At 42.1% G+C, this 20,981-nt stretch overlaps 1 protein-coding gene across 8 annotated transcripts in view; it reads right to left on the bottom strand.

Moving 5' to 3' along the window:
• The window catches only part of MIS18BP1 (MIS18 binding protein 1), a 60,886-nt gene extending 40,146 nt beyond the window's left edge, over positions 1 to 20,740 (bottom strand). The window contains exons 1-4 of one of the 8 annotated variants that reach the window (XM_002717974.5): positions 20,250 to 20,740; positions 9,427 to 9,985; positions 3,099 to 3,179; positions 1,992 to 2,476 (exon numbers count right to left, since the gene is read on the bottom strand). In XM_002717974.5, coding sequence (XP_002718020.1) covers positions 1,992 to 2,476; positions 3,099 to 3,179; positions 9,427 to 9,958 — 1,098 coding nt within the window. In that variant the 5' untranslated portion in view covers positions 9,959 to 9,985; positions 20,250 to 20,740. Of the gene's footprint in view, positions 1 to 1,991; positions 2,477 to 3,098; positions 3,180 to 9,426; positions 10,088 to 17,380; positions 17,667 to 20,249 lie in introns of those variants that run through there. The other 7 variants (XM_008269548.4, XM_089309289.1, XM_008269549.5 and 4 more) reach the window with 7 other exon arrangements.
• Positions 20,741 to 20,981: the final 241 nt, after the last annotated feature.

Here is a 20,981-nt window from a genome sequence, read left to right as displayed (position 1 = left end):
TCAAAGACGCCTGATGGATCATCTGTATGGATGCTGTTATCACCAGAGATGGCAGGAGACAATAGAAGCAGAAAAATTAACAGGTGTCAAGCACTTCAAAAGGAATGCAAAATCATGACCAGGAATTTGTGTTTACTATAAGACTAGGAGTTTAAGTTAACTATAAGTAAACTTAACAAGAAGGGATAAAGAGGGATTAAATATTACAGTATGTACTTCAAAACAGCTCCAGCAGGAAAGAAAAAAGAATGGCCCATGGAGCAATGAGGAGCAAGACAAACATACCTTATATCATCTCCAGGTCAAACAGAATGTTGGGTATGGAAGAAAAAGAGCCACCTCTTTAATCAGCTGTTTGTGGAAGTCATATTTTAGTTAGAGCAAAGTTAAGAAATGTTGAGAGAAGACAGGTAATAGCAGTCATAACATTTACATAGCTCAAGAAAGTACCAATGCAATATCTGGAGAATTGCAGATGAGTAAGAGAATGAGTCAGAATTAGGGGCTTTATAGAACTATGAGTACATAGGGATAACAGTCCTGCTTGAGAAGCTTAGAATTCTTATAGCAACTACTGTGGTGTCCCTTAGAGTAGCTGTCCTCAAACTTTCTTGTTCAACCTTTTTTTTTTTTTTTTTTTTGGACAGGCAGAGTGGACAATGAGAGAGAGACAGAGAGAAAGGTCTTCCTTTGCAGTTGGTTCACCCTCCAATGGCCGCCGCGGCCGGTGTGCCGCGGCTGGCGTGCTGCGGCCGGCGCACTGCGCTGATCCGATGGCAGGAGCCAGGTACTTATCCTGGTCTCCCATGGGGTGCAGGGCCCAAGCACTTGGGCCATCCTCCACTGCACTCCCTGGCCACAGCAGAGAGCTGGCCTGGAAGAGGGGCAACGGGGACAGAATCCGGCGCCCCGACCGGGACTAGAACCTGGTGTGCCGGCGCCGCAAGGCGGAGGATTAGCCTAGTGAGCCGCGGCTCCGGCCTTGTTCAACCATTTTTAAGTCAATGTCTAAAATTTTTCATCACAAGTTTATGTATTTGCAAACATTATAATTTCTAGCAAATATATTGACACAAAACTATAGTTGTTATATCACTATTTCAAATTTAGATGAAATCTCAATGCTATCCATCATTATTCATTTAAAAATCAATGGACAAACTTGTAATAATTGGAAATTTTACCTTTCTCTTTGAACTTATTAGCTTATTTATATTTCCATTCTACTTCTTCAGAGAATTTATCCTAATGTAACTAAGCTCTAAAATCTTACTGAGCATCCTGTATTACTTTACACTTGGAAAATTTTCAAATCTTCAGATGATATAATTTGTTTCTATTTCAATTGTTCTATTAATACCAAGTACCCCAAGGACCAGTGTTGCGGTGCAATAGGTTAAGCTGCTGCTTGTGATGATAAAACCCTATAGTGGAACGCCAGTTCAAGTCTCAGCTACTCTGCTTCTGATGCTGCTTCCTATTAAGGTACCTAGGAAGACAACAGATGATGGCCCAAGTGCATAGGCCCCTGTTACTCAAATGGTGAGTGGGGGGCAGAACGGAGTTCCCAGCTCCTGGCTTGGGCCCCAGTCAAGCCCTGGCTGCTGCAGGTCATATGGAGAGTAAACCAGCAGATGGAAGATATCTATCTCTCCCTCTGATATTGTGCCTTTCAAATAAATAAATAAATCTTAAAAAAAAATAGTAAGTGCCCCAAGGATCAGGGCAAAAAGAAAAACAATAAAAATCAGGAATGAATTCAATGTTCATGCCACACAAGACATAATTGTTAGAAACTCCACAGTTCCTAATACAACAAAAAAAATTTTAACACCTGGATCTTCTTACTTCTAGCCCAGTTATTTTCACTGGGCCACAATGCTGGTACAGTAAAGAACAAAACATGAAGTTACCATCAACAATGTCAGAATATAAGAGCTTAAGCTCTTCAATAACATGGAGAAAAATATCTACATTAAAAGTTTTCCCACCTGAGTTTTTTTAACTTCATCCGTAACTGCTTCAAACACATTTGGAGGAGAAAGCTTGGAAACATTTCTTTTTGACCTTCGAGGTATTGTTACATGAAGTCTTGGACTTGCCAATATAATTTTACATGTATCTTTCATGGAATCTATAAGATCAATCTCTCTGGGCACTGTTTTTTCATTTTTGTCCTTAATTTCTTCTTGTGAAGTTCCTTCTGTTGTCATCTCACTATCAGTAACCATTAATTGACTGCCATTCTTAGTAGGAACACAATTTGTACTAAGAGTCTCAGTATTAGTATTTTGGAATTTTTCACAGGCTGACTCACTGTTCTCTATAACAAAAGTGTCCTTTTTGGATTGAGTGGTTGCAATCGTATTCTCCCTGGGGTGAAGAATTTGTTCAGTCAACTGAGCTCTGAATAATGCCTGGTTTGAGACTTTTGTAGTTGAAATATTTTCTTGTTCTTGGTTCAGAACTGGAAATTCTGCAAAACATGCAAAACAAAACAAAATTTATAGAACGACCATATGCAATAAAAGAACAAAAAAGGAGTCAATTAAAACTGTTCAATATATTGGGGCAGTGCCGTGGCGCAGTAAGTTAATCTTCCACCTGAGGTGCTGGCATCCCATATGGGGCACTGGTTCTAGTCCCAGCTGCCCCTCTTCCACTCCAGCTCTCTGCTATAGCCAGGGAAAGCAGTAGGGGATGGCCCAAGTGCTTGGGCCCCTGCACCCGCATGGGAGACCAGAAAGAAGCACCTAACTCCTGGCTTCAGACTGGCGCAGCTCCAGCCATTGTGGCCATCTGGGGAGTGAACCAATGGAAGGAAGACCTTTCTGTCTCTCCCTCTCACTGCCTGTAACTCTACTTCTCAAATAAATAAATAAAAATCTTAAAAAAAAAACCTGTTCAATATAAAAAAAAATCTTCAGATAACACTTCACCCTCCTGCCCAGTCTTTCTCTGAGTGCCTCTAAACTTTACAGTCGAAGCTTTTGTCCACAGTCAATGCTTAATATCTACCCAGGGAATATAATTACCTAGAACATCTAACAACACATTCAAGTAACAAACTTAAAAGCAAAACAAAATCAAAAGTTTACCGTAAGTTAAATTGTGCTGCACTGCTTTCTTTACCTCCTGGTGTTGAATCTTTTGCTTTACCAGAGGGAATTCTGATGACTCTAGAGGTTGAGATTTTTTCAAAAATTGAATTAGGCACAGAGAAGAAAAACCTGTCATTTTATTTATTCTTTTTTAGCAGATATAGTCTTTTTCTTTTGAAGATTTATTATTTATTTGAAAGGCAGAGTTACAGAGGCAGAAAGAAAAAGAGAGAGAGAGAGAGATCAATCTTCCATCCACTGGTTCACTCCCCAAATGGCCTCAACAGCTACAGCTAGGCCAGGTAGAAACTAGGAACCAGAAGCTTCTTCCAGGTCTCCTGAAGGCCTGGAAGGCCATCTGCCGCTTTCCCAGGCAGACTAGCAGGGAGCTGGGTCAGAAGTACAGCAGCTGGGACTTGAACTGGTGGTGCCCACGTGGGGTACCAGTGTTGCAGGTGGCAGCTTAACCCACTATGCCATGATGCTGTTCCCAAAACTATCATTTGAATATCATGAAATAAAGATACTTAGATATAGTAATGATCAGACCACTATAATGTGCTTTTGCAACATGAGAGTAATAAAAATTTTTACCTTTATTACTTTCTCATCCTTTTATCTCATTCTCTATTTTAGTAGGAATAGAATTTGTGCTATACTGAAGAATTTTTAAAATTGTACTGAGGATGATTTCTGAAAAAACTTCTCCAAGTTAAATTTGCCAGCTCTAGAAAAAAGCCTTAGAAGCTTGAAGGTTTGGAATGAAATTCTAGTGCTGACAAAATTGGACATGTATTATATTAAGGTTACATAAAAATAGTACCCAGCCTTGAAACCCCTGCTCTGTAAATTTCTAAGATATTAAAAAAAAAAAAAAACTATTTGAAGTGTTGTAGCTTACTCATTAGATGTTGAGACTCAATCATAATTGATATGCCTTAACTATCTCTTTGGTAAGCTCTTAAAAGGACCAAAGTAGATTTATCAGTTTAAAAATAAGAATAGAATTGCTTATATTTTATTCTGCTTTATATTCAAGATTTTTAAAGTTCAGCATTTCTTGAACACAGAACTCACTTTCTTTGACATACAAATTAGATGACAGACTTAAAATCTGTGTAAAGAAGGAAAAATGGAATTATTTTATATGCTTAATTTCAAATCTTATACTCAAAACAAACAAACAAAAAAACCTGGCAGTAAGTTTGCCACTTTGGCCTTAGAAATCATGATAGAAAGATTTTAGGGGCTAGAACTCTAGTGTAGTGGATTAGGCCTCTGCCTGCAGCACTGGCATCCCATATGGGTGCCAAATCAAGTCCTGGCTGTTCCACTTCTGATCCAGTTCCCTGCCGGTGCTTGGGCCCCTGCACCCATGTGGGAGACCCAGAAGAAGTTCCTGGTTCCTGGTTTTGGATTGGCCCAGCTCTGGCCATTGCAGCCATTTGAGGAGTGAACCAGTGGATGGAAGATCTCTGTCTCTCCCTCTCTCTGTAATTCTACTTCTAGGATAAATAAATAAATCTTTAAAAAAATTTTTTTATCATAATGATGTATCATAGAAGGAAGTGGTAAGTTTCTATTTTTTAAAGATTTTATTTACTTGAAAGGTAGACTTATAGAGAGACCAAGAGAGAAAGAAAAGATCTTCCATCCATTGGTTCACTTCCCAAATGGCTGCAATGGCCAGGGCTGGGCCAGTCCGAAGTCAGGAGCCAGGAGCTTCTTCTGGGTCTCCCATGTGGGTGCAGGAGCCCAAGGACTTGGGCCATCTTCTGCTGCTTTTCCAGGCACATTAGCAGGAAGTTGGATTGGAAGTGGAGGAACCAGGACATGTCGCTCCCCCTCTTCGTGGAGGAATGACACAGGGCCCTGCGCTGTTCTTTTGTCTGCTCGGCCCTCCCCAGGTTTGCTGCTGGTTCTTCCCAGGTTGGCTACCGACCCTTCCACCTCCGTGGAAGGGCGGTTCCCCCTGCCACTTTCCCCACTTCCGCGGGGGAGCGGCACACTGCCGGCCGGCTCTCTCGGGGGCTGCTCAGGTGTTCCCTTTAGATGTTCCTGGTGCATGTTGTCTCTCTCCTCCTTTATAGTCCTCTTCTACCAATCCCAACTCTGCTACCCACACGCCGAGTACGCTGCTCTCCTCCAATCAGGAGCAGGTCCTACAGTTTATTGGTTGAACTGGAGGCAGCTGTGTAGAAGCTGTATCCTCCTCTCCCAGCGCCATATTGTGGGAGAGCAGATGCATAGAATAAGTCTTAATTCCAGTAACAGTCTAGTCCGAGTTGCTCCCCACAAGGACACAAACCCACACCTGTACGGGATGCTACTACTGAAAGGCAGTGGTTTACCTGCCATGCCACAGTGCTGGCTCCAAGTTTCTATTTTTTTTTTTAAACTTTTTCTACTGGAAATGACAGAACAATGTAGGAAAGATCAGTAGGTAATTGTACAAAACAGTCATTTGGAAGTCCAAAGTCCATGCAAGACTCTCCAAAGGTCTCTAAAATTTGCTTGCCTTTTCTGGAAAGACTCATTAGATTTTCAAAGCAGTCAGGTATTCATTCCTCTCTCAAATACCACCTTATACATAAACCATTCTTTAGAATGCATTATTCATTTGCTTTTCCCTTTTATCCCAAGCAAATTCCTTTGTATATTCCCTCAGTGCTATCCCAAACTCCCTTAGAAAACTCTGCTTTCTGTGTCAGAATATGTAACTGTTATAGAAATGTAACAACACACTCACGATGGGCTTTCAAATATGTCTATCTGTTTTGAATTCTCAGCTTGTCACTTATTACCTATCAGATTTACAGCAGACTCATCCTCTTCATAAAAGCTCTATTTACAGACCATTAATGTGAACCTTGAGGCCAACATAGTAGGTTAAGCTGCTGCTTGCAACACCAGTATCCCATATTAGAATGCTGTGTGCAGGGCAGGCACTGTGGCACAGCAGGTTAACGACCTGGCCTGAAGCACTGGCATCCCATATGGCGCCGGTTCAAGAGAAAAAAAAATGCTGTGTGCATTGGTGGCATAGTGGTGAGCATAGCTGCCTTCCATATTAGTGTGCTGATTTGACTATTGGCTGTTCCACTTTTGATCTAGCTCCCTGCTAAAGTGCCAGAAAAAGTAGCAGATGACCCAAGTAATTGGGCCCCTGCTACCCACATGGGAGACCTGAATGGAGTTCCTAGATCTTGGCTTTGGTCTGACCCAGATTTGGCTGTTGCAGCCATCAGGGAAGTGAACCAGTGGACAGAAGATACCCGTCCCGCCACCTCTTACCCTCCCCAACTCCCACCTTTCAACAAATAAATCTTTAAATAATAAAATAAATTATAAGCCTCTATCCATATTGCTTGCTCAAAAGACTACATGGGAGTAATTCATATAAAATATTTTATTATCAATTACTGAAATGCATCAAAATCTCAATTTTTACATCTCAATTTCTGATCACTTTACATCTTTACAGATCAAAACCACTAACTAGTCGACAGTGTTACAGCAGTTCACAGCTCCTGGTTTTAATCTAGCCCACCCGTGTTTTGCAGCCAATTGGGAAGTGAACCACAGATAGAAGACTTCATTCTCTCTCTTGCTCTCCCTTTCAAACACACACACACACACACGCTTTTTTTTTTTTTAGTCCACTGACTAGTCTAATAAGACTGACCCTTTATACTTCTTAATCTCCTTCACCCTAACCAACTTAAATTTCATGGTTAGTTATAGTCATTCCTTGCACACATTCTCACCTCAACTCCTTTGCCCTTCATACCACTCCATCCTCTATCCTTTTTGGCAAAATTACAACCCAGTTAGATAAGATTGGAAAAAAACAATTATATTTACTGATCCCATTTTAAATGCATGCCCATAAATCTCAAATAACTCTTTAATATTAACTAGAAAATAAAATTTAGGCCTAGATGACTTACTATTTTCCTCTCATACACTATTTTTTAAAATTAATTTTATTAATTAATTAATTTGACAGGTAGTTATAGACAGAGAGAGAGAGAGAGAGAGAGAGACAGAGACAGAGAGAAAGGTCTTCCTTCCGTTGGTTCACTCTCCAAATGGCCGCCACGGTGGGCACTGCGCCAATCCGAAGCCAGGTGCTTCTTCCTGGTCTCCCACATGGATGCAGGGGCCCAAGCACTCGGGCCATCTTCCACTGCTTTCCCAGGCCACAGCAGAGAGCTGGATCAGAAGAGGAGCAACTGGGACTAGAACCGGCGCCCATATGGGATGCCAGCACCGCAGGCGGAGGAACAACCAAGTGAGCCATGGTGCCACCCCTCTCATACACTATTAATGTCCACTTTGTCAAGCTTAAATGTCTGTTTCCCTTACTCTTAGTTGATGATCTTACTACTTATTTCAGATTATTTTGAAGTCACATAACAATAACCCATCAGTATTTGTATGTATATACATTGTCTTCTTTCTTTTTAATAAGTTGTTTGGGTTCCTAGCCAAGGACAATTTATGCACTAGACTCCATCATTCCCTCTCAACTACTCAAGGGCATCATACTAACTCTTGAGTTTTTACCTTCCTACTAGATTATTCCCAACAGCACACAAAAAATGCTGTTATTTCTCAAACAATAAAATCTTTAACCACAACTTTCCATATTTTTCTTCATCACCCTGAGAAAAAGTCATGGTTCAACTGCTCATTTCTTCATACATTCTTTTATTTTAAGATTTATTTATTTATTTGAAGGTCAGAGTTACACAGAGAACCTGAATGAGCCTGGAGTAGTCAGGACTCAATCCAGACATTCCAACATGGGATGTGGGCGTATCATGCAATTAATCTATTGAGCCCTAAGGACTGAATTTCTCTGCTCCTTGACCTACTAGCAGCATTAGACACAGCTGGTAACTCTCTCCTTAAAGCACTCTGCTCTCTTGCTTTCTACAGTATCACTCTTCGTGATTTCCCTTTTTATCCATCATCTCCTGGGTGGCCTTCTACTTGAGTGTCCTTTCTATTCTTTATTACAACTTCTAAATGTTGGAGTGCCCAGGACATAAACATTCTCTTTTAATTATTAATTTATTTGAGAATACAGGGAGAGAGAATTCTCTCCCATCGCTGGTTCACTCCCCAAATACCCACAACAACAGGAACTGAACCAGGCTGAATAGGAACCAGGAACTCAATCCAGGTCAGCCTCTGTATTAGCAGGAAGCTGGTTAAAATCAGGAGCTGAAACTGGTATTCAATCTGCTGTGTGAAGAAGGCTTTTCAACTGCTAGGTCACATGCCTGCCATCCAAGTCCCACTAGGAACATTTCCTTTTTCTACTTTTACACCTTAATTATCTCAACTACTCTGGTAACTAGAAATACCATTTAGGTGCTAATGATTCCTAAAATGCACTTCTCTAAATTCCAGGACTTAATTAACATATCAAAAGTAATAGGACAAAAAACACTTAAGGAGCTCCCTCCAATCACCTTTCCTCCAGTCTTTCTCTTTCAGCTAAATCATCCATTCAGCTGCTCAGGTCTAAGGCAAAAAAACAAAGACTAAACTAAAAATAATACCCCGGAGTTAATATTTGTCTTTTTCTTCTCTTATAGTTCACATTCAATTGTGAGCCAATATTATTCATTCTTTCAAATTATATCCAGAATCCAACCACTTAATCTTCACTGCTACTACCTCAAACCAACATCCAGATTATTGTAGTAACTATTTCAAATCAGCAGTGAGTTATTTTTTTAAATCTTAAGTCAGACCTTGTTATTCCTCTGCTCAAAATCCTCCAATGGTTCCTTATTTTGCTCAAAGTTAAATACAAAATCCTTACATTTACTTACAAGGTCCTTCATTATCTGACCATCTCTTAGTTATCCCTTTCTCCTGGACATTGTTCACTTCGTGAACACTAACCTCATAGGTAGTCTTTGAATCTGTCAGACATGCTCCAATTCAGGGCATTTGTATTACCTGTTACCTGTCTGAATCATTCTTCCCCACTGCCCAGGATACATGTATCTACCAGTTCCTTCGGATTTGGGGGCTCAAATGCCATCTTCTCATTGATGCTTTCCCTGACAATCCCGTTGAAAATTATAGCCCTCTCTTATTTTAACCATCTTCCCTTTCTGTTTTTCATCTTATATTGTACCAAAAAGTTCTTATTTAAATGTTAATTTTGTCTACCCACTACCTGAATGTGAACTATAAAGGGGCAGAAATTTTTGTTCACTGTGGTATCCTGAGCACTTAAGAGTATCTGACACATTGAATAGTTAAGACATAGCTTATTAGCCAACACCTTGATAAAACTTACCTTTTACTGAATTGTTATATGATTTGTTTTCCTTTTCTTCACAGAGGTAGGTATGCTGCAACTGTCTTTTTTCATGTCTGTTAAGAGCGAAGGTTTTAGTACTCTCACTGCTCAATTGATCCAGCAAACTACTGTCTCTTGATGTCTGTTCTAGTTTGTTACGTAGAACCTTTTCTTTCATTCTTTGAAATATTTTTCCTGGTGATTCATAGTTTGCTTTATTTTTAAATCCATCCTTGTTGGGCTTGATAGCACTGATATTAAGAGAATTGTTAGAGATAGTAGCCTCTGCTAGCAAGGTAGACTGAAATATATTTTTATTGTTAAAAGTTTTCCTTTGTGGGAAATGATTCTTTTCATGGTCATTCAATTTTAAAGTAGAGTTCTGATATTTCACCAAATCTTTCACAGGAGTAAGTGTGCCTGAAGGAATGTTGTCAAAAAAGATTGCATCCATGGGCATATTTTTCCTCTGAAAAGATGTCTCTGAAGGCAACTGAATTCCTGGATGTTTCAAAGGTGTTGCAATCATCTTGGAAATATAGTAATAACCAAGTTCCTGTAACAGGAAATTCACTTAAGCGAACTTCAGAATAGAACTTCAATAGGGCCTCATAGAAACCTGTAGCTCAATGTGAAAATCAAAGTTTACTATGCTCCGCTGCAAAAGAAAAGTTGTTAAAATTTATTTGTTTTCCATAATATTATACTAAAATGTTTAACTGACTCACAATAACACAGAATAAGCTTTAGCTCACAAATCAGACTATAATTTGTGTTTAGTCACATTTTTATTATTTTTCAATAGATGACCAAGTTTGGTCTTTAAAGTTACTTTTCTTTAAAAAAAAAAAAGCAGCATTCACCAAATTATGTAACTAATAAGATCTAAGAATTTAATTCTGAATATTTGTTTTTTTTTTTTTTTTTTTTGACAGGCAGAGTGGACAGTGAGAGAGAGAGAGAGAGAGAGAGAGAGAGACAGAGAAAGGTCTTCCTTTTGCCATTGGTTCACCCTCCAATGGCCGCCACGGCTGGCGCACCGCGGCCGGCGCACCGCGCTGATCCGAACGCAGGTGCTTCTCCTGGTCTCCCATGTGGGCCATCCTCCACTGCCTTCCCGAGCCACAGCAGAGAGTTGGCCTGGAAGAGGGCAACCGGGAAAGAATCCGGCACCCCAACCGGGACCAGAACCCGGTGTGCAGGCACCGCTAGGTGGAGGATTAGCCTAGTGAGCCGCAGCGCCAGCCTGAATATTTGTTCTTGAAATTTACTTGAACATCATATATAGAAGGTTCCAATCTACTATTTGCATCAAAACGCATTAAATCACACCTGCATATGGCACTATATTAGTTTATAAAATAATTTCATAAATATGGTTTTCCTCTTTAGGCACTTAATTTTTAAAGTAATAGCTGCAACGATCTATCCTAATGAAACCTGAAAAATCCATTCAGTTATTTAAATCATCTCCAATCTTGTCTTTGTTACACTCCAGAACATTTCATTTCTTTTCCTTTTTTTTTTTTTTTTTTTTTTTTTGACAGGCAGAGTGGACAGATTGAGAGAGACAGAGAGAAAGGTCTTCCTTTGGTTCACCCTCCAATGGCTGCCGCAGCTGGTGCGCTGAGGCCGCGCACCACGCTGATCCGATGGCAGGAGCCAGGTGCTTCTCCTAGTCTCCCATGGGGTGCAGGGCCCAAGCACCTGGGCCATCCTCCACTGCACTCCCTGGCCACAGCAGAGAGCTGGCCTGGAAGAGGGGCAACTGGGACAGAATCCGGCACCCCGAACCGGGACTAGAACCCGGTGTGCCAGCGCTGCAAGGTGGAGGATTAGCCTAGTGAGCCGCGGCACTGGCCCTCCAGAACATTTCAATCACAAGATTGTAGCTGAAAAATTCTCAAGTGAAAAATTAAATAATATTCATTTTTGTTTTTTAAAAATGTAATGCAAGCCGGCGCCGTGGCTCAATAGGCTAATCCTCCACCTTGCGGCGCCGGCACACCGGGTTCTAGTCCCGGTTGGGGCGCCGGATTCTGTCCCGGTCGCCCCTCTTCCAGGCCAGCTCTCTGCTATGGCCAGGGAGTGCAGTGGAGGATGGCCCAGGTGCTTGGGCCCTGCACCCCATGGGAGACCAGGAAAAGCACCTGGCTCCTGGCTCCTGCCAGGATCAGCGCGGTGCGCCGGCTGCAGCGGCGGCCATTGGAGGGTGAACCAACGGCAAAGGAAAACCTTTCTCTCTGTCTCTCTCTCTCACTGTCCACTCTGCCTGTCAAAAAAAAAAAAAAAAAAAAAAAAAAAAAAAAAAAAAGTAATGCTACTTGGGATTTTCAAAACATACTGTATGTTGAACATGTGAGGTCTTAAACTTTGTTTCTTACATATGAATATTATTTCCCACACCTGCAAATCAAGATTCTAAAAGAGAAACCATTTAGTTGCATTCAGTAATACTTGGTAAATACCAGTATATAAAATCTTTCAATCCTAGAAGTCTAGAATTTACTAGTCTAGATTTATAGTGTTTCTTATTACTGAATTTCTAGGTACTCCAGTTTTTGACATCACATAAATATAAAAAACCTAAGTGAAACAAAATCTCCCACGATTACATGATCTCTGAAATAAAGGATTTACTGAACCATTATAGATGCTATCCAGAAAAAAAGAAAACTAGGTCCTGGAACAAGTTCCCACAACTTTTAACAGCACAGCTCCATAGCAATTGGAAAATGCCTCCTGGATCTAGAGCTAAGAGTAATTTTATAAACTCTGGGGAAATAAAGCTCTGTTCAAAAGTGCAGCCCATAACAACTAAATTTTGTTTCTGGATTAGTTTGGGTTAATAGTTAGAAAAGTTTATAGTAAGATTGTGGTTGGCTGTGATGGGATTTAAGTCATAGTTTCAATATAAACAATCCTCTTACTGGTTTTTGCAAAGCTGTTACTGATTAACTTCATTTGCTTCTTCCCTCCTCCATCCTCTGGCCCTTTTAATTAATTTGGGGACATTTCAATTTTTCTTTTATCATAGAAAATTCTATTGCAATCAGCTCAAAAGACCTAAGTATCTTGGGGCCAGTGTTGTGGCATGGTGGGTAAAAAGCCACCATCTGGCACACTGGCATCCAATGTGGGTGTCATTTTGAGTATCGGCTGCTCCACTTCTGACCAGCTCCCTGCTAATGGCCTGGAAAAAGCAGTGGAAGATGGCCCAAGTACCTGGGTCCCCGCACCTAAAGTGGAAGACCTGAATGAAGCTTCTGGCTTCAGCCCCAGTCACTGTGGCCATTGGGGGAGTGAACCAGCAGATGGAAGATCTCTCTTTCCTTCTCTCTAATTCTAATCTTCAAGTAAATAAATAAATCTTAAAAAAAAAAAAACACTAAACATATTTATCTACAGTAACTTTTTTTTTTAAGATTTATTTTATTCATTTCAAAGACAGAGTTACAGAGAGAGGTAGAGACAGAGAGAGAGGTCTTCCATCTGCTGGTCCACTCTGCAGGTGGCCGCAATGGCCGGAGCTGTGCCAATCTGAAGCCAGGAGCCAGGAGCCTCCCCCAGGTCTCCCACGAGGGTGCAGGGGCCCAAGGACTTGGGCCATCCTCCACTGCCATCCCAGGCCACAGCAGAGAACCGGGTTGGAAGAGGAGCAGCTGGGACTGGAACTGGCACCCAATGAGACGCCGGCACTTCAGGCCAGGGCGTTAACCTGCTGCATCACAGCGCCGGCCCCTCTACAGTAACTTTAAAAAAAAAATAAAAGGATTTATTTATTCATTTGAAAGGTAGAGTTAGAGAGAGAGAGAGAGAGAGAGAGAGAGAGATAGGAAGAGGCAGAGAGATCCTCCATCTGATGGTTCATTCCCCAAATGGCTTGCATTGGTCGAAGTTGCATTGGTCGAATGCAATGGATGGTTGCATTGGTCGAAGTTGGGCTGGTCAGAAGTCAGGAGCCAGAAGCTTCATCTGGTTCTTCCTTGTGTGTAAGGACCCAAGCACTTGGGCCATCTTTTGTTGCCTTCAAGGTGCATTGGCAGTGAATTGGATCAGAAGTGGAGCAGCCAGGACTTGAACCAGCGTCCATATGGGATGCCAACACTTCAGGCAATGGCTTTACCCCCTACGTCACAGGGCCAGCCACAACAGTTAACTTTTGTGACAAATAAATAAGCAAATTAAAAATTCATATGTAGAGTACTACTTTATTCAATAATTAATAATGTAAGGTGAAAAGAAGTATTCCTTGGTTTACTAAAACAGCTGACAAACTTTATCCTGGGAGTCTTGCCATGTGAACAAAAAACACCATGGTAATTCAATAAAATGTTAAATCAGTAAATATATATTAATGCATATGTTTGTCAGTGTGCTACATGCCAGGAACAATGCGCTGGGAATTGTAATTCTCACTAGTTGTTCACTTTAAATAACATCAATAAAGATATACTATTTTTTAAAATCAAAAATGATTGAAGTGGACAGGAGAAAATGGCAAGGTAGTTTCAGGTTTACACAGTATCAATATCTAATAAAATGCTAAATAGGAAGAATTATAAAAAAGTTAGCAGTACTGAAAACAGGTTCAACCTGTAGTAGACATATAACCGTTCTCATTTAAAGGCAGATACTATGTCACACTGAAAAGCTCCAATATTCAGCACAGAGCTCTTCCTTTTAATTTCCCCAATACCTCCCATACTTCACTTCAATCAAGTATTAGGATAAAGGTAAGTAGTCAATATTATGAAAAACCCTTAAATGCACTCTCACTCCCAAAAAGACAACAGAAATCGCTCTCTCTAGCAACCTTTCTTACCCCAGGTGAAATAGCAAGTCAAAAAAGCCAAAAGAGCTACTAACATTCGCCAGTGATTTCAGTGTGGTTGGTGGAAGAGATGATATAAAGAAAAAAAGAGGAGGCCAGTGCTGTGGCTTAGAGGTAAAGCCACCGCCTACAGTGCCAGCATCCCTTATGGGCGCGTCAGTTCAAGTCCCAGCTGCTCCACTTCTGATCCAGTTCTCTGCTATAGCCTGGGAAAGCAGTAGAACATGGTCCAAGTCCTTGGACACCTGCACCCACGTGGAAGACCCAGAAGAAGCTCCTGGTTCCTGGCTTTGGATGGGCCCAGCTTTAGCACATGTGGCCATTTGGGGAGTGAACCAGAGGACGGAAAACCTCTCTCTCTCTCTCTGAATTTGCCCTTCTCTAATTCCACCTTTCAAATAAATAAATCTTTAACAACAACAACAACAACAACAACAACAAAAAAAGGTGGGGGGGAAGGCCTAGAATTTTCTGACTAGACACTGTGCAGAATAGGTAAACAAAAATAAACCACTCAGGGCTGGCGCTGTAGCACAGCGGCTTAATGCCCTGGCCTGAAGCACCGGCATCCCATATGGGTGCGGGTTCAAGACCCAGCTGCTCCACTTCCAATCCAGCTCTCTGCTATGGCCTGGGAAAGCAGTAGATGATGGCCCAAGTCCTTGTGCCCTGCACCCACGTGGGAGACCTGGAAGAAGCTCCTGGCTTTGGATTGGCACAGCTCCAGCAGTTGCAGCCAATTGGGAAGTGAACCATGGATGGAAGACCACTCTCTCTCTCTCTCTCTCTGCCTCTCCTCTAACTCTGACTTTCAAATAAATAAATATTAAAAAAAAAAAATAAACTGCTCAATACAGGTCAAACAAGAAAGATCCAAAGGCCCATTCAAATCCCATTTTAAAGAGCAAACAAAGAAAACACATCATTAATGTTCACCCTCTGATAAAACAGTCACGGGCTAGAAAATGGGGACAGAAGGGGAATACAAAAATTTGTACATTTTCCATGAACATTTTAAAGTTCTTTCTTCCTGTATAAGAAACATCACCACAGGCAAAAAAAAAAAAAAAAAAGACATTCAAAAGGCCAAATGTTCAATATATCACTAATAATCAGGTAAATACAAATCAAAACTACAACTACATACCACCTTACTTGAGTTCCGCGGCTCACTAGGCTAATCCTCCACCTTGCGGTGCCAGCACACCGGGTTCTAGTCCCGGTCGGGGCACCGGATTCTGTCCTGGTTGCCCCTCTTCCAGGCCAGCTCTCTGCTGTGGCCAGGGAGTGCAGTGGAGGATGGCCCAAGTGCTTGGGCCCTGCACCCCATGGGAGACCAGGAGAAGCACCTGGCTCCTGCCTTCGGATAGGCACGGTGCGCCGGCCGCAGCGCGCCGGCCGCGGCAGCCATTGGAGGGTGAACCAATGGCAAAGGAAGACCTTTCTCTCTGTCTCTATCTCACTGTCCACTCTGCCTGTCAAAAAAAAAAAAAAAAAAAATTGTAGATATCTCAACCCAAATGCCTGTCAACTGAAAGCTCGATAAATTATGGGATATGTACACCATGGAATGCTAAACAGTGGTAGAAAAAAATGAAATCCTGGAGCCGGCGCTGTGGCGTAGCGGGTTAATGCCCTGGCCTGAAGTGCTGGCATCCTCTATGGGCACTGGTTCAAGACCTGGCTGCTCCGCTTCTGATCCAGCTCTCTGCTATGGTCTGGGAAAGCAGTAGAGGATAGCCTAGGTCCTTGAGCCCTTGCACTCGCATAGGAGACCCAGAGGAAGCTCCTGGCTCCTGGCTTCAGATCAGCGCAGCTCAGGCTGTTGCGGCCAATTGGGGAGTGAACCATTGGATGGAAGACCAACCTCTCTCTCTCTTTCTCTGCCTCTCCTCTCTCTGTGTGATTCTGACTTTCAAATAAATAAATAAATCTTAAAAGGTAAAGAAAAAAATGAAATCCTGTCATTTGCAACAAAATGGATGAAACTGGAAAAATATCATACATAGTGAAATAAGCCAGACCCACAAGACAAATACCTTATGTTCTCTCTGATCTGATAATAGAGCACCTAAAAGAAGTGAAATTGACACTTTGAAATGTAATGACTTTTGGGGTGAGTGCTGTGGCGCAGTGGGCTAAGCCTCTGCCTGCAATGCCAGCATCCCATATGGGTACCGGTTCAAGTCCTGGCTGCTCCACTTCCCATCCAGCTCTCTGCTATGGCCTGGGAAAGCAGTGGAAAATGGCCCAAGTCCTTGGGTCCCCGCAACCATGTGGGAGACCCGGAAGAAGCTCCTGACTCCTGATTTTGAGTCGGCCCAGCTCCAGCTATTGCAGCCAATTGGGGAATAATCCAGCAGATGGAAGAACTTTCTCTCTGTCTCAACCTCTCTTTGTCTATAACTCTACCTCTCATGTAAATAAATTCTTTAAAAAAAAATGTAATAACTTTGAACAGCCCTTGTCTCCACTGTAGAGGAACAGCTTTTTTTCCACACTATTTGTTGAACTCCTTACTTAGTACTGAGTTAATCGTATGTGTTACAATATTGAGTGAAATAGATCTTAATAAAAAAAAATAAGAATGGGAATAGGAGTGGGAGTGGGAGGAGGAAGAGGGGGGCCAGTATAGGTATGGTGGGAAGAATTACTATGTTTCTAAAGTTGTTTTTGTGAAATATATGAAGTTTGCATTCCTTAAATAAAAGTTTACTGAGGAAAAAAAAGCCATAGCAACTGAAGGAAATAAATAATATTTGAAAGCAAAAAAAAAATCATAGATATTAAAAAGACAAAAGAGGGCCAGATGTTGTGGCACAGCTGGTTAAGTCACCATGGGGGATCCTGGACTGCTTCTGCTCCAGCTTCCTGCTAATGCTCTTGGGAAAGCAGAGGAAGATGGCCCAAGTACTTGGGTTCCTGCCATCTACATGGGAAATGAGGGTGGAGTTCCTGGCTCCTGGATTTAGCCTGGGCCAGACCTGGCTGTTGCAGCAATTTGGGGAGTGAACCCGTGGGTAGAAGATCTTTGTCTCTCTCTCTCTCTCTCTCCATCTGTAGCTCTGCCTTTTAAATAAATCATTAAACAAAACAAGAGAGTAGAAAAGTAGTTACCTGCAGGTGGAGGATTAACCAAGTGAGCCACTGTGCTGGCATCCCATATGGGCTCTGGGTTCTAGTCCCGGTTGCTCCTCTACCAGTCCAGCTCTCTGCTGTGGCCCGGGAGGGCAGTGGAGGATGGCCCAAGTGCTTGGGCCCCTGCACCCGCATGGGAAACCAGGAAGAAGCATCTGGCTCCTGGCTTCAGATCAGCACAGCGCCGGCCCTGGCGGCCATTTAGGGGGTGAACCAATGGAAGGAAAACCTTTCTCTCTCTCTCTCTCACTGTCTATAACTCTACCTGTCAAATAAATAAATAAATAAAGAAAAGAAAAGTAGTTACCCAAGACTAGGGAAAGGGTGGGGAGGGGAAGGTGGAGAGAAGCTGGTCAATGGTATAAAGTTACAATTAGATATGAGGAATAAGTTTTGGTGTTCTATTGTATGGTAAAGTGATTGTAGATAACAATAAGATATTGTATATTTCAAGTCAGCTGAAAGAGTTTTTAAAGTTCTCCCTACAAAGAAATGTTGCCAACTAACTAGATTTGCTCAAAATGCAATGCATACATGTACCAAAATAACAAATTGCACCCCATAATTATGTATACAGTGTCAATAAACAGAAAAGAGGAAAAAAATCAGACATCATAAAATCAGACATAAAAGGCAAGGAACACAAAGAATATAAATACAGTGGAAAATATAGTAAAAAACACTAGAAATGAAACAAATATGAAAAATTAAATGAAACTATCATTTTAAAATCTTTTCAAGAAATTGATTCATGGAGCAGTCAATGAAGATTCAACAAGTATGTAAGCTGAGTCCCCAAAGAAAATCAAAACAATAGAACTGAATGAATGGTGCAAGCAATATCTGAAATAAAAGGCAACTTAACATACTGTGTACCAGAGAAACTGGCACAAAAGACTTCTACAAGTATAGTTCTTATTATAAACAAAACACTTGGTCTGGTGCTATGTCACAGCGGGATAAGCCGTCACCCGGGACACCTGCATCCTGAATGAGGGCAGGTTCTACTCCTGGCAGGTCCCTGCTAATGCCGCCTGGGAAAGCAGCAGAGGATGGCCCCTATACCCATGTGAGTGACCTAGATCGAGTTCAAGGCTCCTGGCTTCAGCCATCTGGGGGAGCGAACCAGTGTACAGAAGCTATCCCACCTCCCCCTCAACTGTGCCTTTCAAATAAATAAACCTTTTTTTAAAAAAATCCCTCTTCAGAAAATAACAACAATCATAATAATTAGCACCCTTCAAGTGGAGGAAAGAACAGTTTGTCCTGAAGGCTTGGTTTAACAGATGAACGTAACTAATAAAAAATCAGCTCCTTCTAAATAGACTCTTTTTGGAGTAGAATAGATAAATTCTAAAATGTTCTGCTTTCATTAACTTCTTACAGCTGTTGAGAAAATTGAGTCCTTTCATCTTGTTCTGAAAACTGACAAATGCTGATGACTAAGGAAAAACTGCCACTTATTTAGCAGTAAAGATCCAGGAATAAGAAAATCACAGCATGAAAGGGTAGATAGTCTTATAGGAAATATGTAAACAGAACCAAGGCTAAAAAATTGTTATCATGTATACGATAATGTAACTATTACTCTTTCTCCCAAAAAGACACAAAGTTTTCAGGAATTTATCACATTAGCAATGATAATAACAATTTCTATAATGGAATACAAAATAAAAAATGCCAGAGAACACAAACCAAAACTGGGAGATGGAGTTGAGGAAACTGAGAATTTAAAGTTAACAGACAAATATAACACTTGAAAAAAAAATGCAGAACGTAAGAGCTAATAAATATACAATTAATCAGTTTATTAAAATTATTAATCCATAAAATGACTAAAGGATATAAAAGGCGATTAATACAAAAGGCTGATAAGTGAATCAAACCACACCCAATTAACTAAAAAATACAGATGTAAAATTCAAACAGGGAGCTTTCTTTTACTTACCAGAATGATAAAAATAGTATTTACTACCTGTTAGCTGCTATATAATCTTAAAGCAACTCTTTTAATAGATGCCATTATTGTTTAGTCTGGTAAAGTTACCTGCCCAAGTTGACACTTCACAGTAAGTGAGGAAGAGGAGGAACCAAGTCTATGCGATTACAGAGCCCAAGTGCTTAACTAATAGGCAACATAGGCTATCGAGAGAACTGGGGAGATTAGAAAACTGAATGTCCGCTAATCAGGGGAAAGAAGTTCTATATCAACATAATTCAACATATATATTCAATATTATATACGAAAATATTTTATATATACTGACATAGAAACTACCAAAAGTTAAAACAGAAGAGATCAGGTATAACTATATGTCTGTAAAAAGTCATATAAAGCACACAACTTATGAGTATAAGCACAGAAAAAAAAATCTGGAAGTACATCAAACTATAAACATTGCTGATCTCTAGACGGACCTTCCATTTTCTAAATAAATTAACAACTGAAAACCTGTGCAACTAGCATAAAGTTTCCTCAGAAAAACACCTAAGTCGGATGGGTCGATAGTTCCTACAGCCCTGGGGGTCGTGGATCCCAAGGTGAAGAGCCGGGCACTGACACAAACAAATTGCCTGCCCAGTAATCATTCCAACTCAAATTATTTTTTCCCAGAGGCGATTTCTAGAACGCAGACCTAGAGTGTCCACCGCTGTAACCTGAGTGTTCTACTGCCTTGACAGCTGCAGCGGACACGCAGCACCCACTCACGGGTGAACGCGCCGCGGACAAACCACTGCCTCAGTCAACAGAGGCTGGGAAGGGCCGCGAATAGCAAAGCCGGGCGACGCGCGCAGGCCGCAGGGATCCGGAACGCGGGGCGAGGGGAGCGGGGCGGAGAGGTGGTACCTTGGCGGGCGGGCCGGGTAGGCGAGGCCACAGCAGTCCCGGTTCGGCTACGTGCGCAGGCGAGCTCCACGCCCACGGGCTCGCGCCTCAGGCCCACGACGACCGCCGTCCGCCGCAGCCGGGCCTCAGGAGTCGCTCACAAACGCTGCGAGGTTCCCCAGCACTTACAAGTCTGGGAATTCAAATTTGAAGAGCCCGCCCTCCCGTCAGCCCGGGATTGGCACGCTCAGGAAATGCGTCACCGTGCGTTTCAAGGGGACTCGAGAAAACTGAGGGCAGCCCCTGCGCCGCGTGGACAACGCCCGATGACCACAAAAAGCGTGTGACCCCCAAGCTGCCACTGCAGTGGGCGCGTCACTCCCCTCAGAGTTCGTTGTGTCTCCACAGGGCGCGCCCCCACCACGCAGGCCGCCGCGCCTCCCATAATGCTTTGCGTCCGGAAGGCGCTCGTCAGACGCCGCCGGCGAGCTTCGGCGCAAGTACGATCACCAAGTTTGGCCCGTCCCGGCTACCACCCGTCGCGCCTATAAGTGGGGCTTATTAGTGGCCGTCTGTTTTCCGCTCGTAGCGTTCTGGGGCAAGATTTGTTGAATGCTTTTCTCAGTAAGCCGTCTATTTGAGGAGAACAAGCTAAATGCCCTTTCACACACCGTTATTTAGTGTCAGGTATTCCCGCCAGAAGGGTTCATCCCCCCCCACCCCGTTTCTAATTTATAATTATTTCGAATTCTA

Source organism: Oryctolagus cuniculus, chromosome 12 (assembly GCF_051225735.1).
Source record: "Oryctolagus cuniculus isolate XC-2025 breed Fujian yellow rabbit chromosome 12, ASM5122573v1, whole genome shotgun sequence".
NCBI classification, from domain to species: domain Eukaryota; kingdom Metazoa; phylum Chordata; class Mammalia; order Lagomorpha; family Leporidae; genus Oryctolagus; species Oryctolagus cuniculus.
Note: the sequence above shows the minus strand (reverse complement) of the source record. Positions and strands in the feature narration are given on the sequence as shown.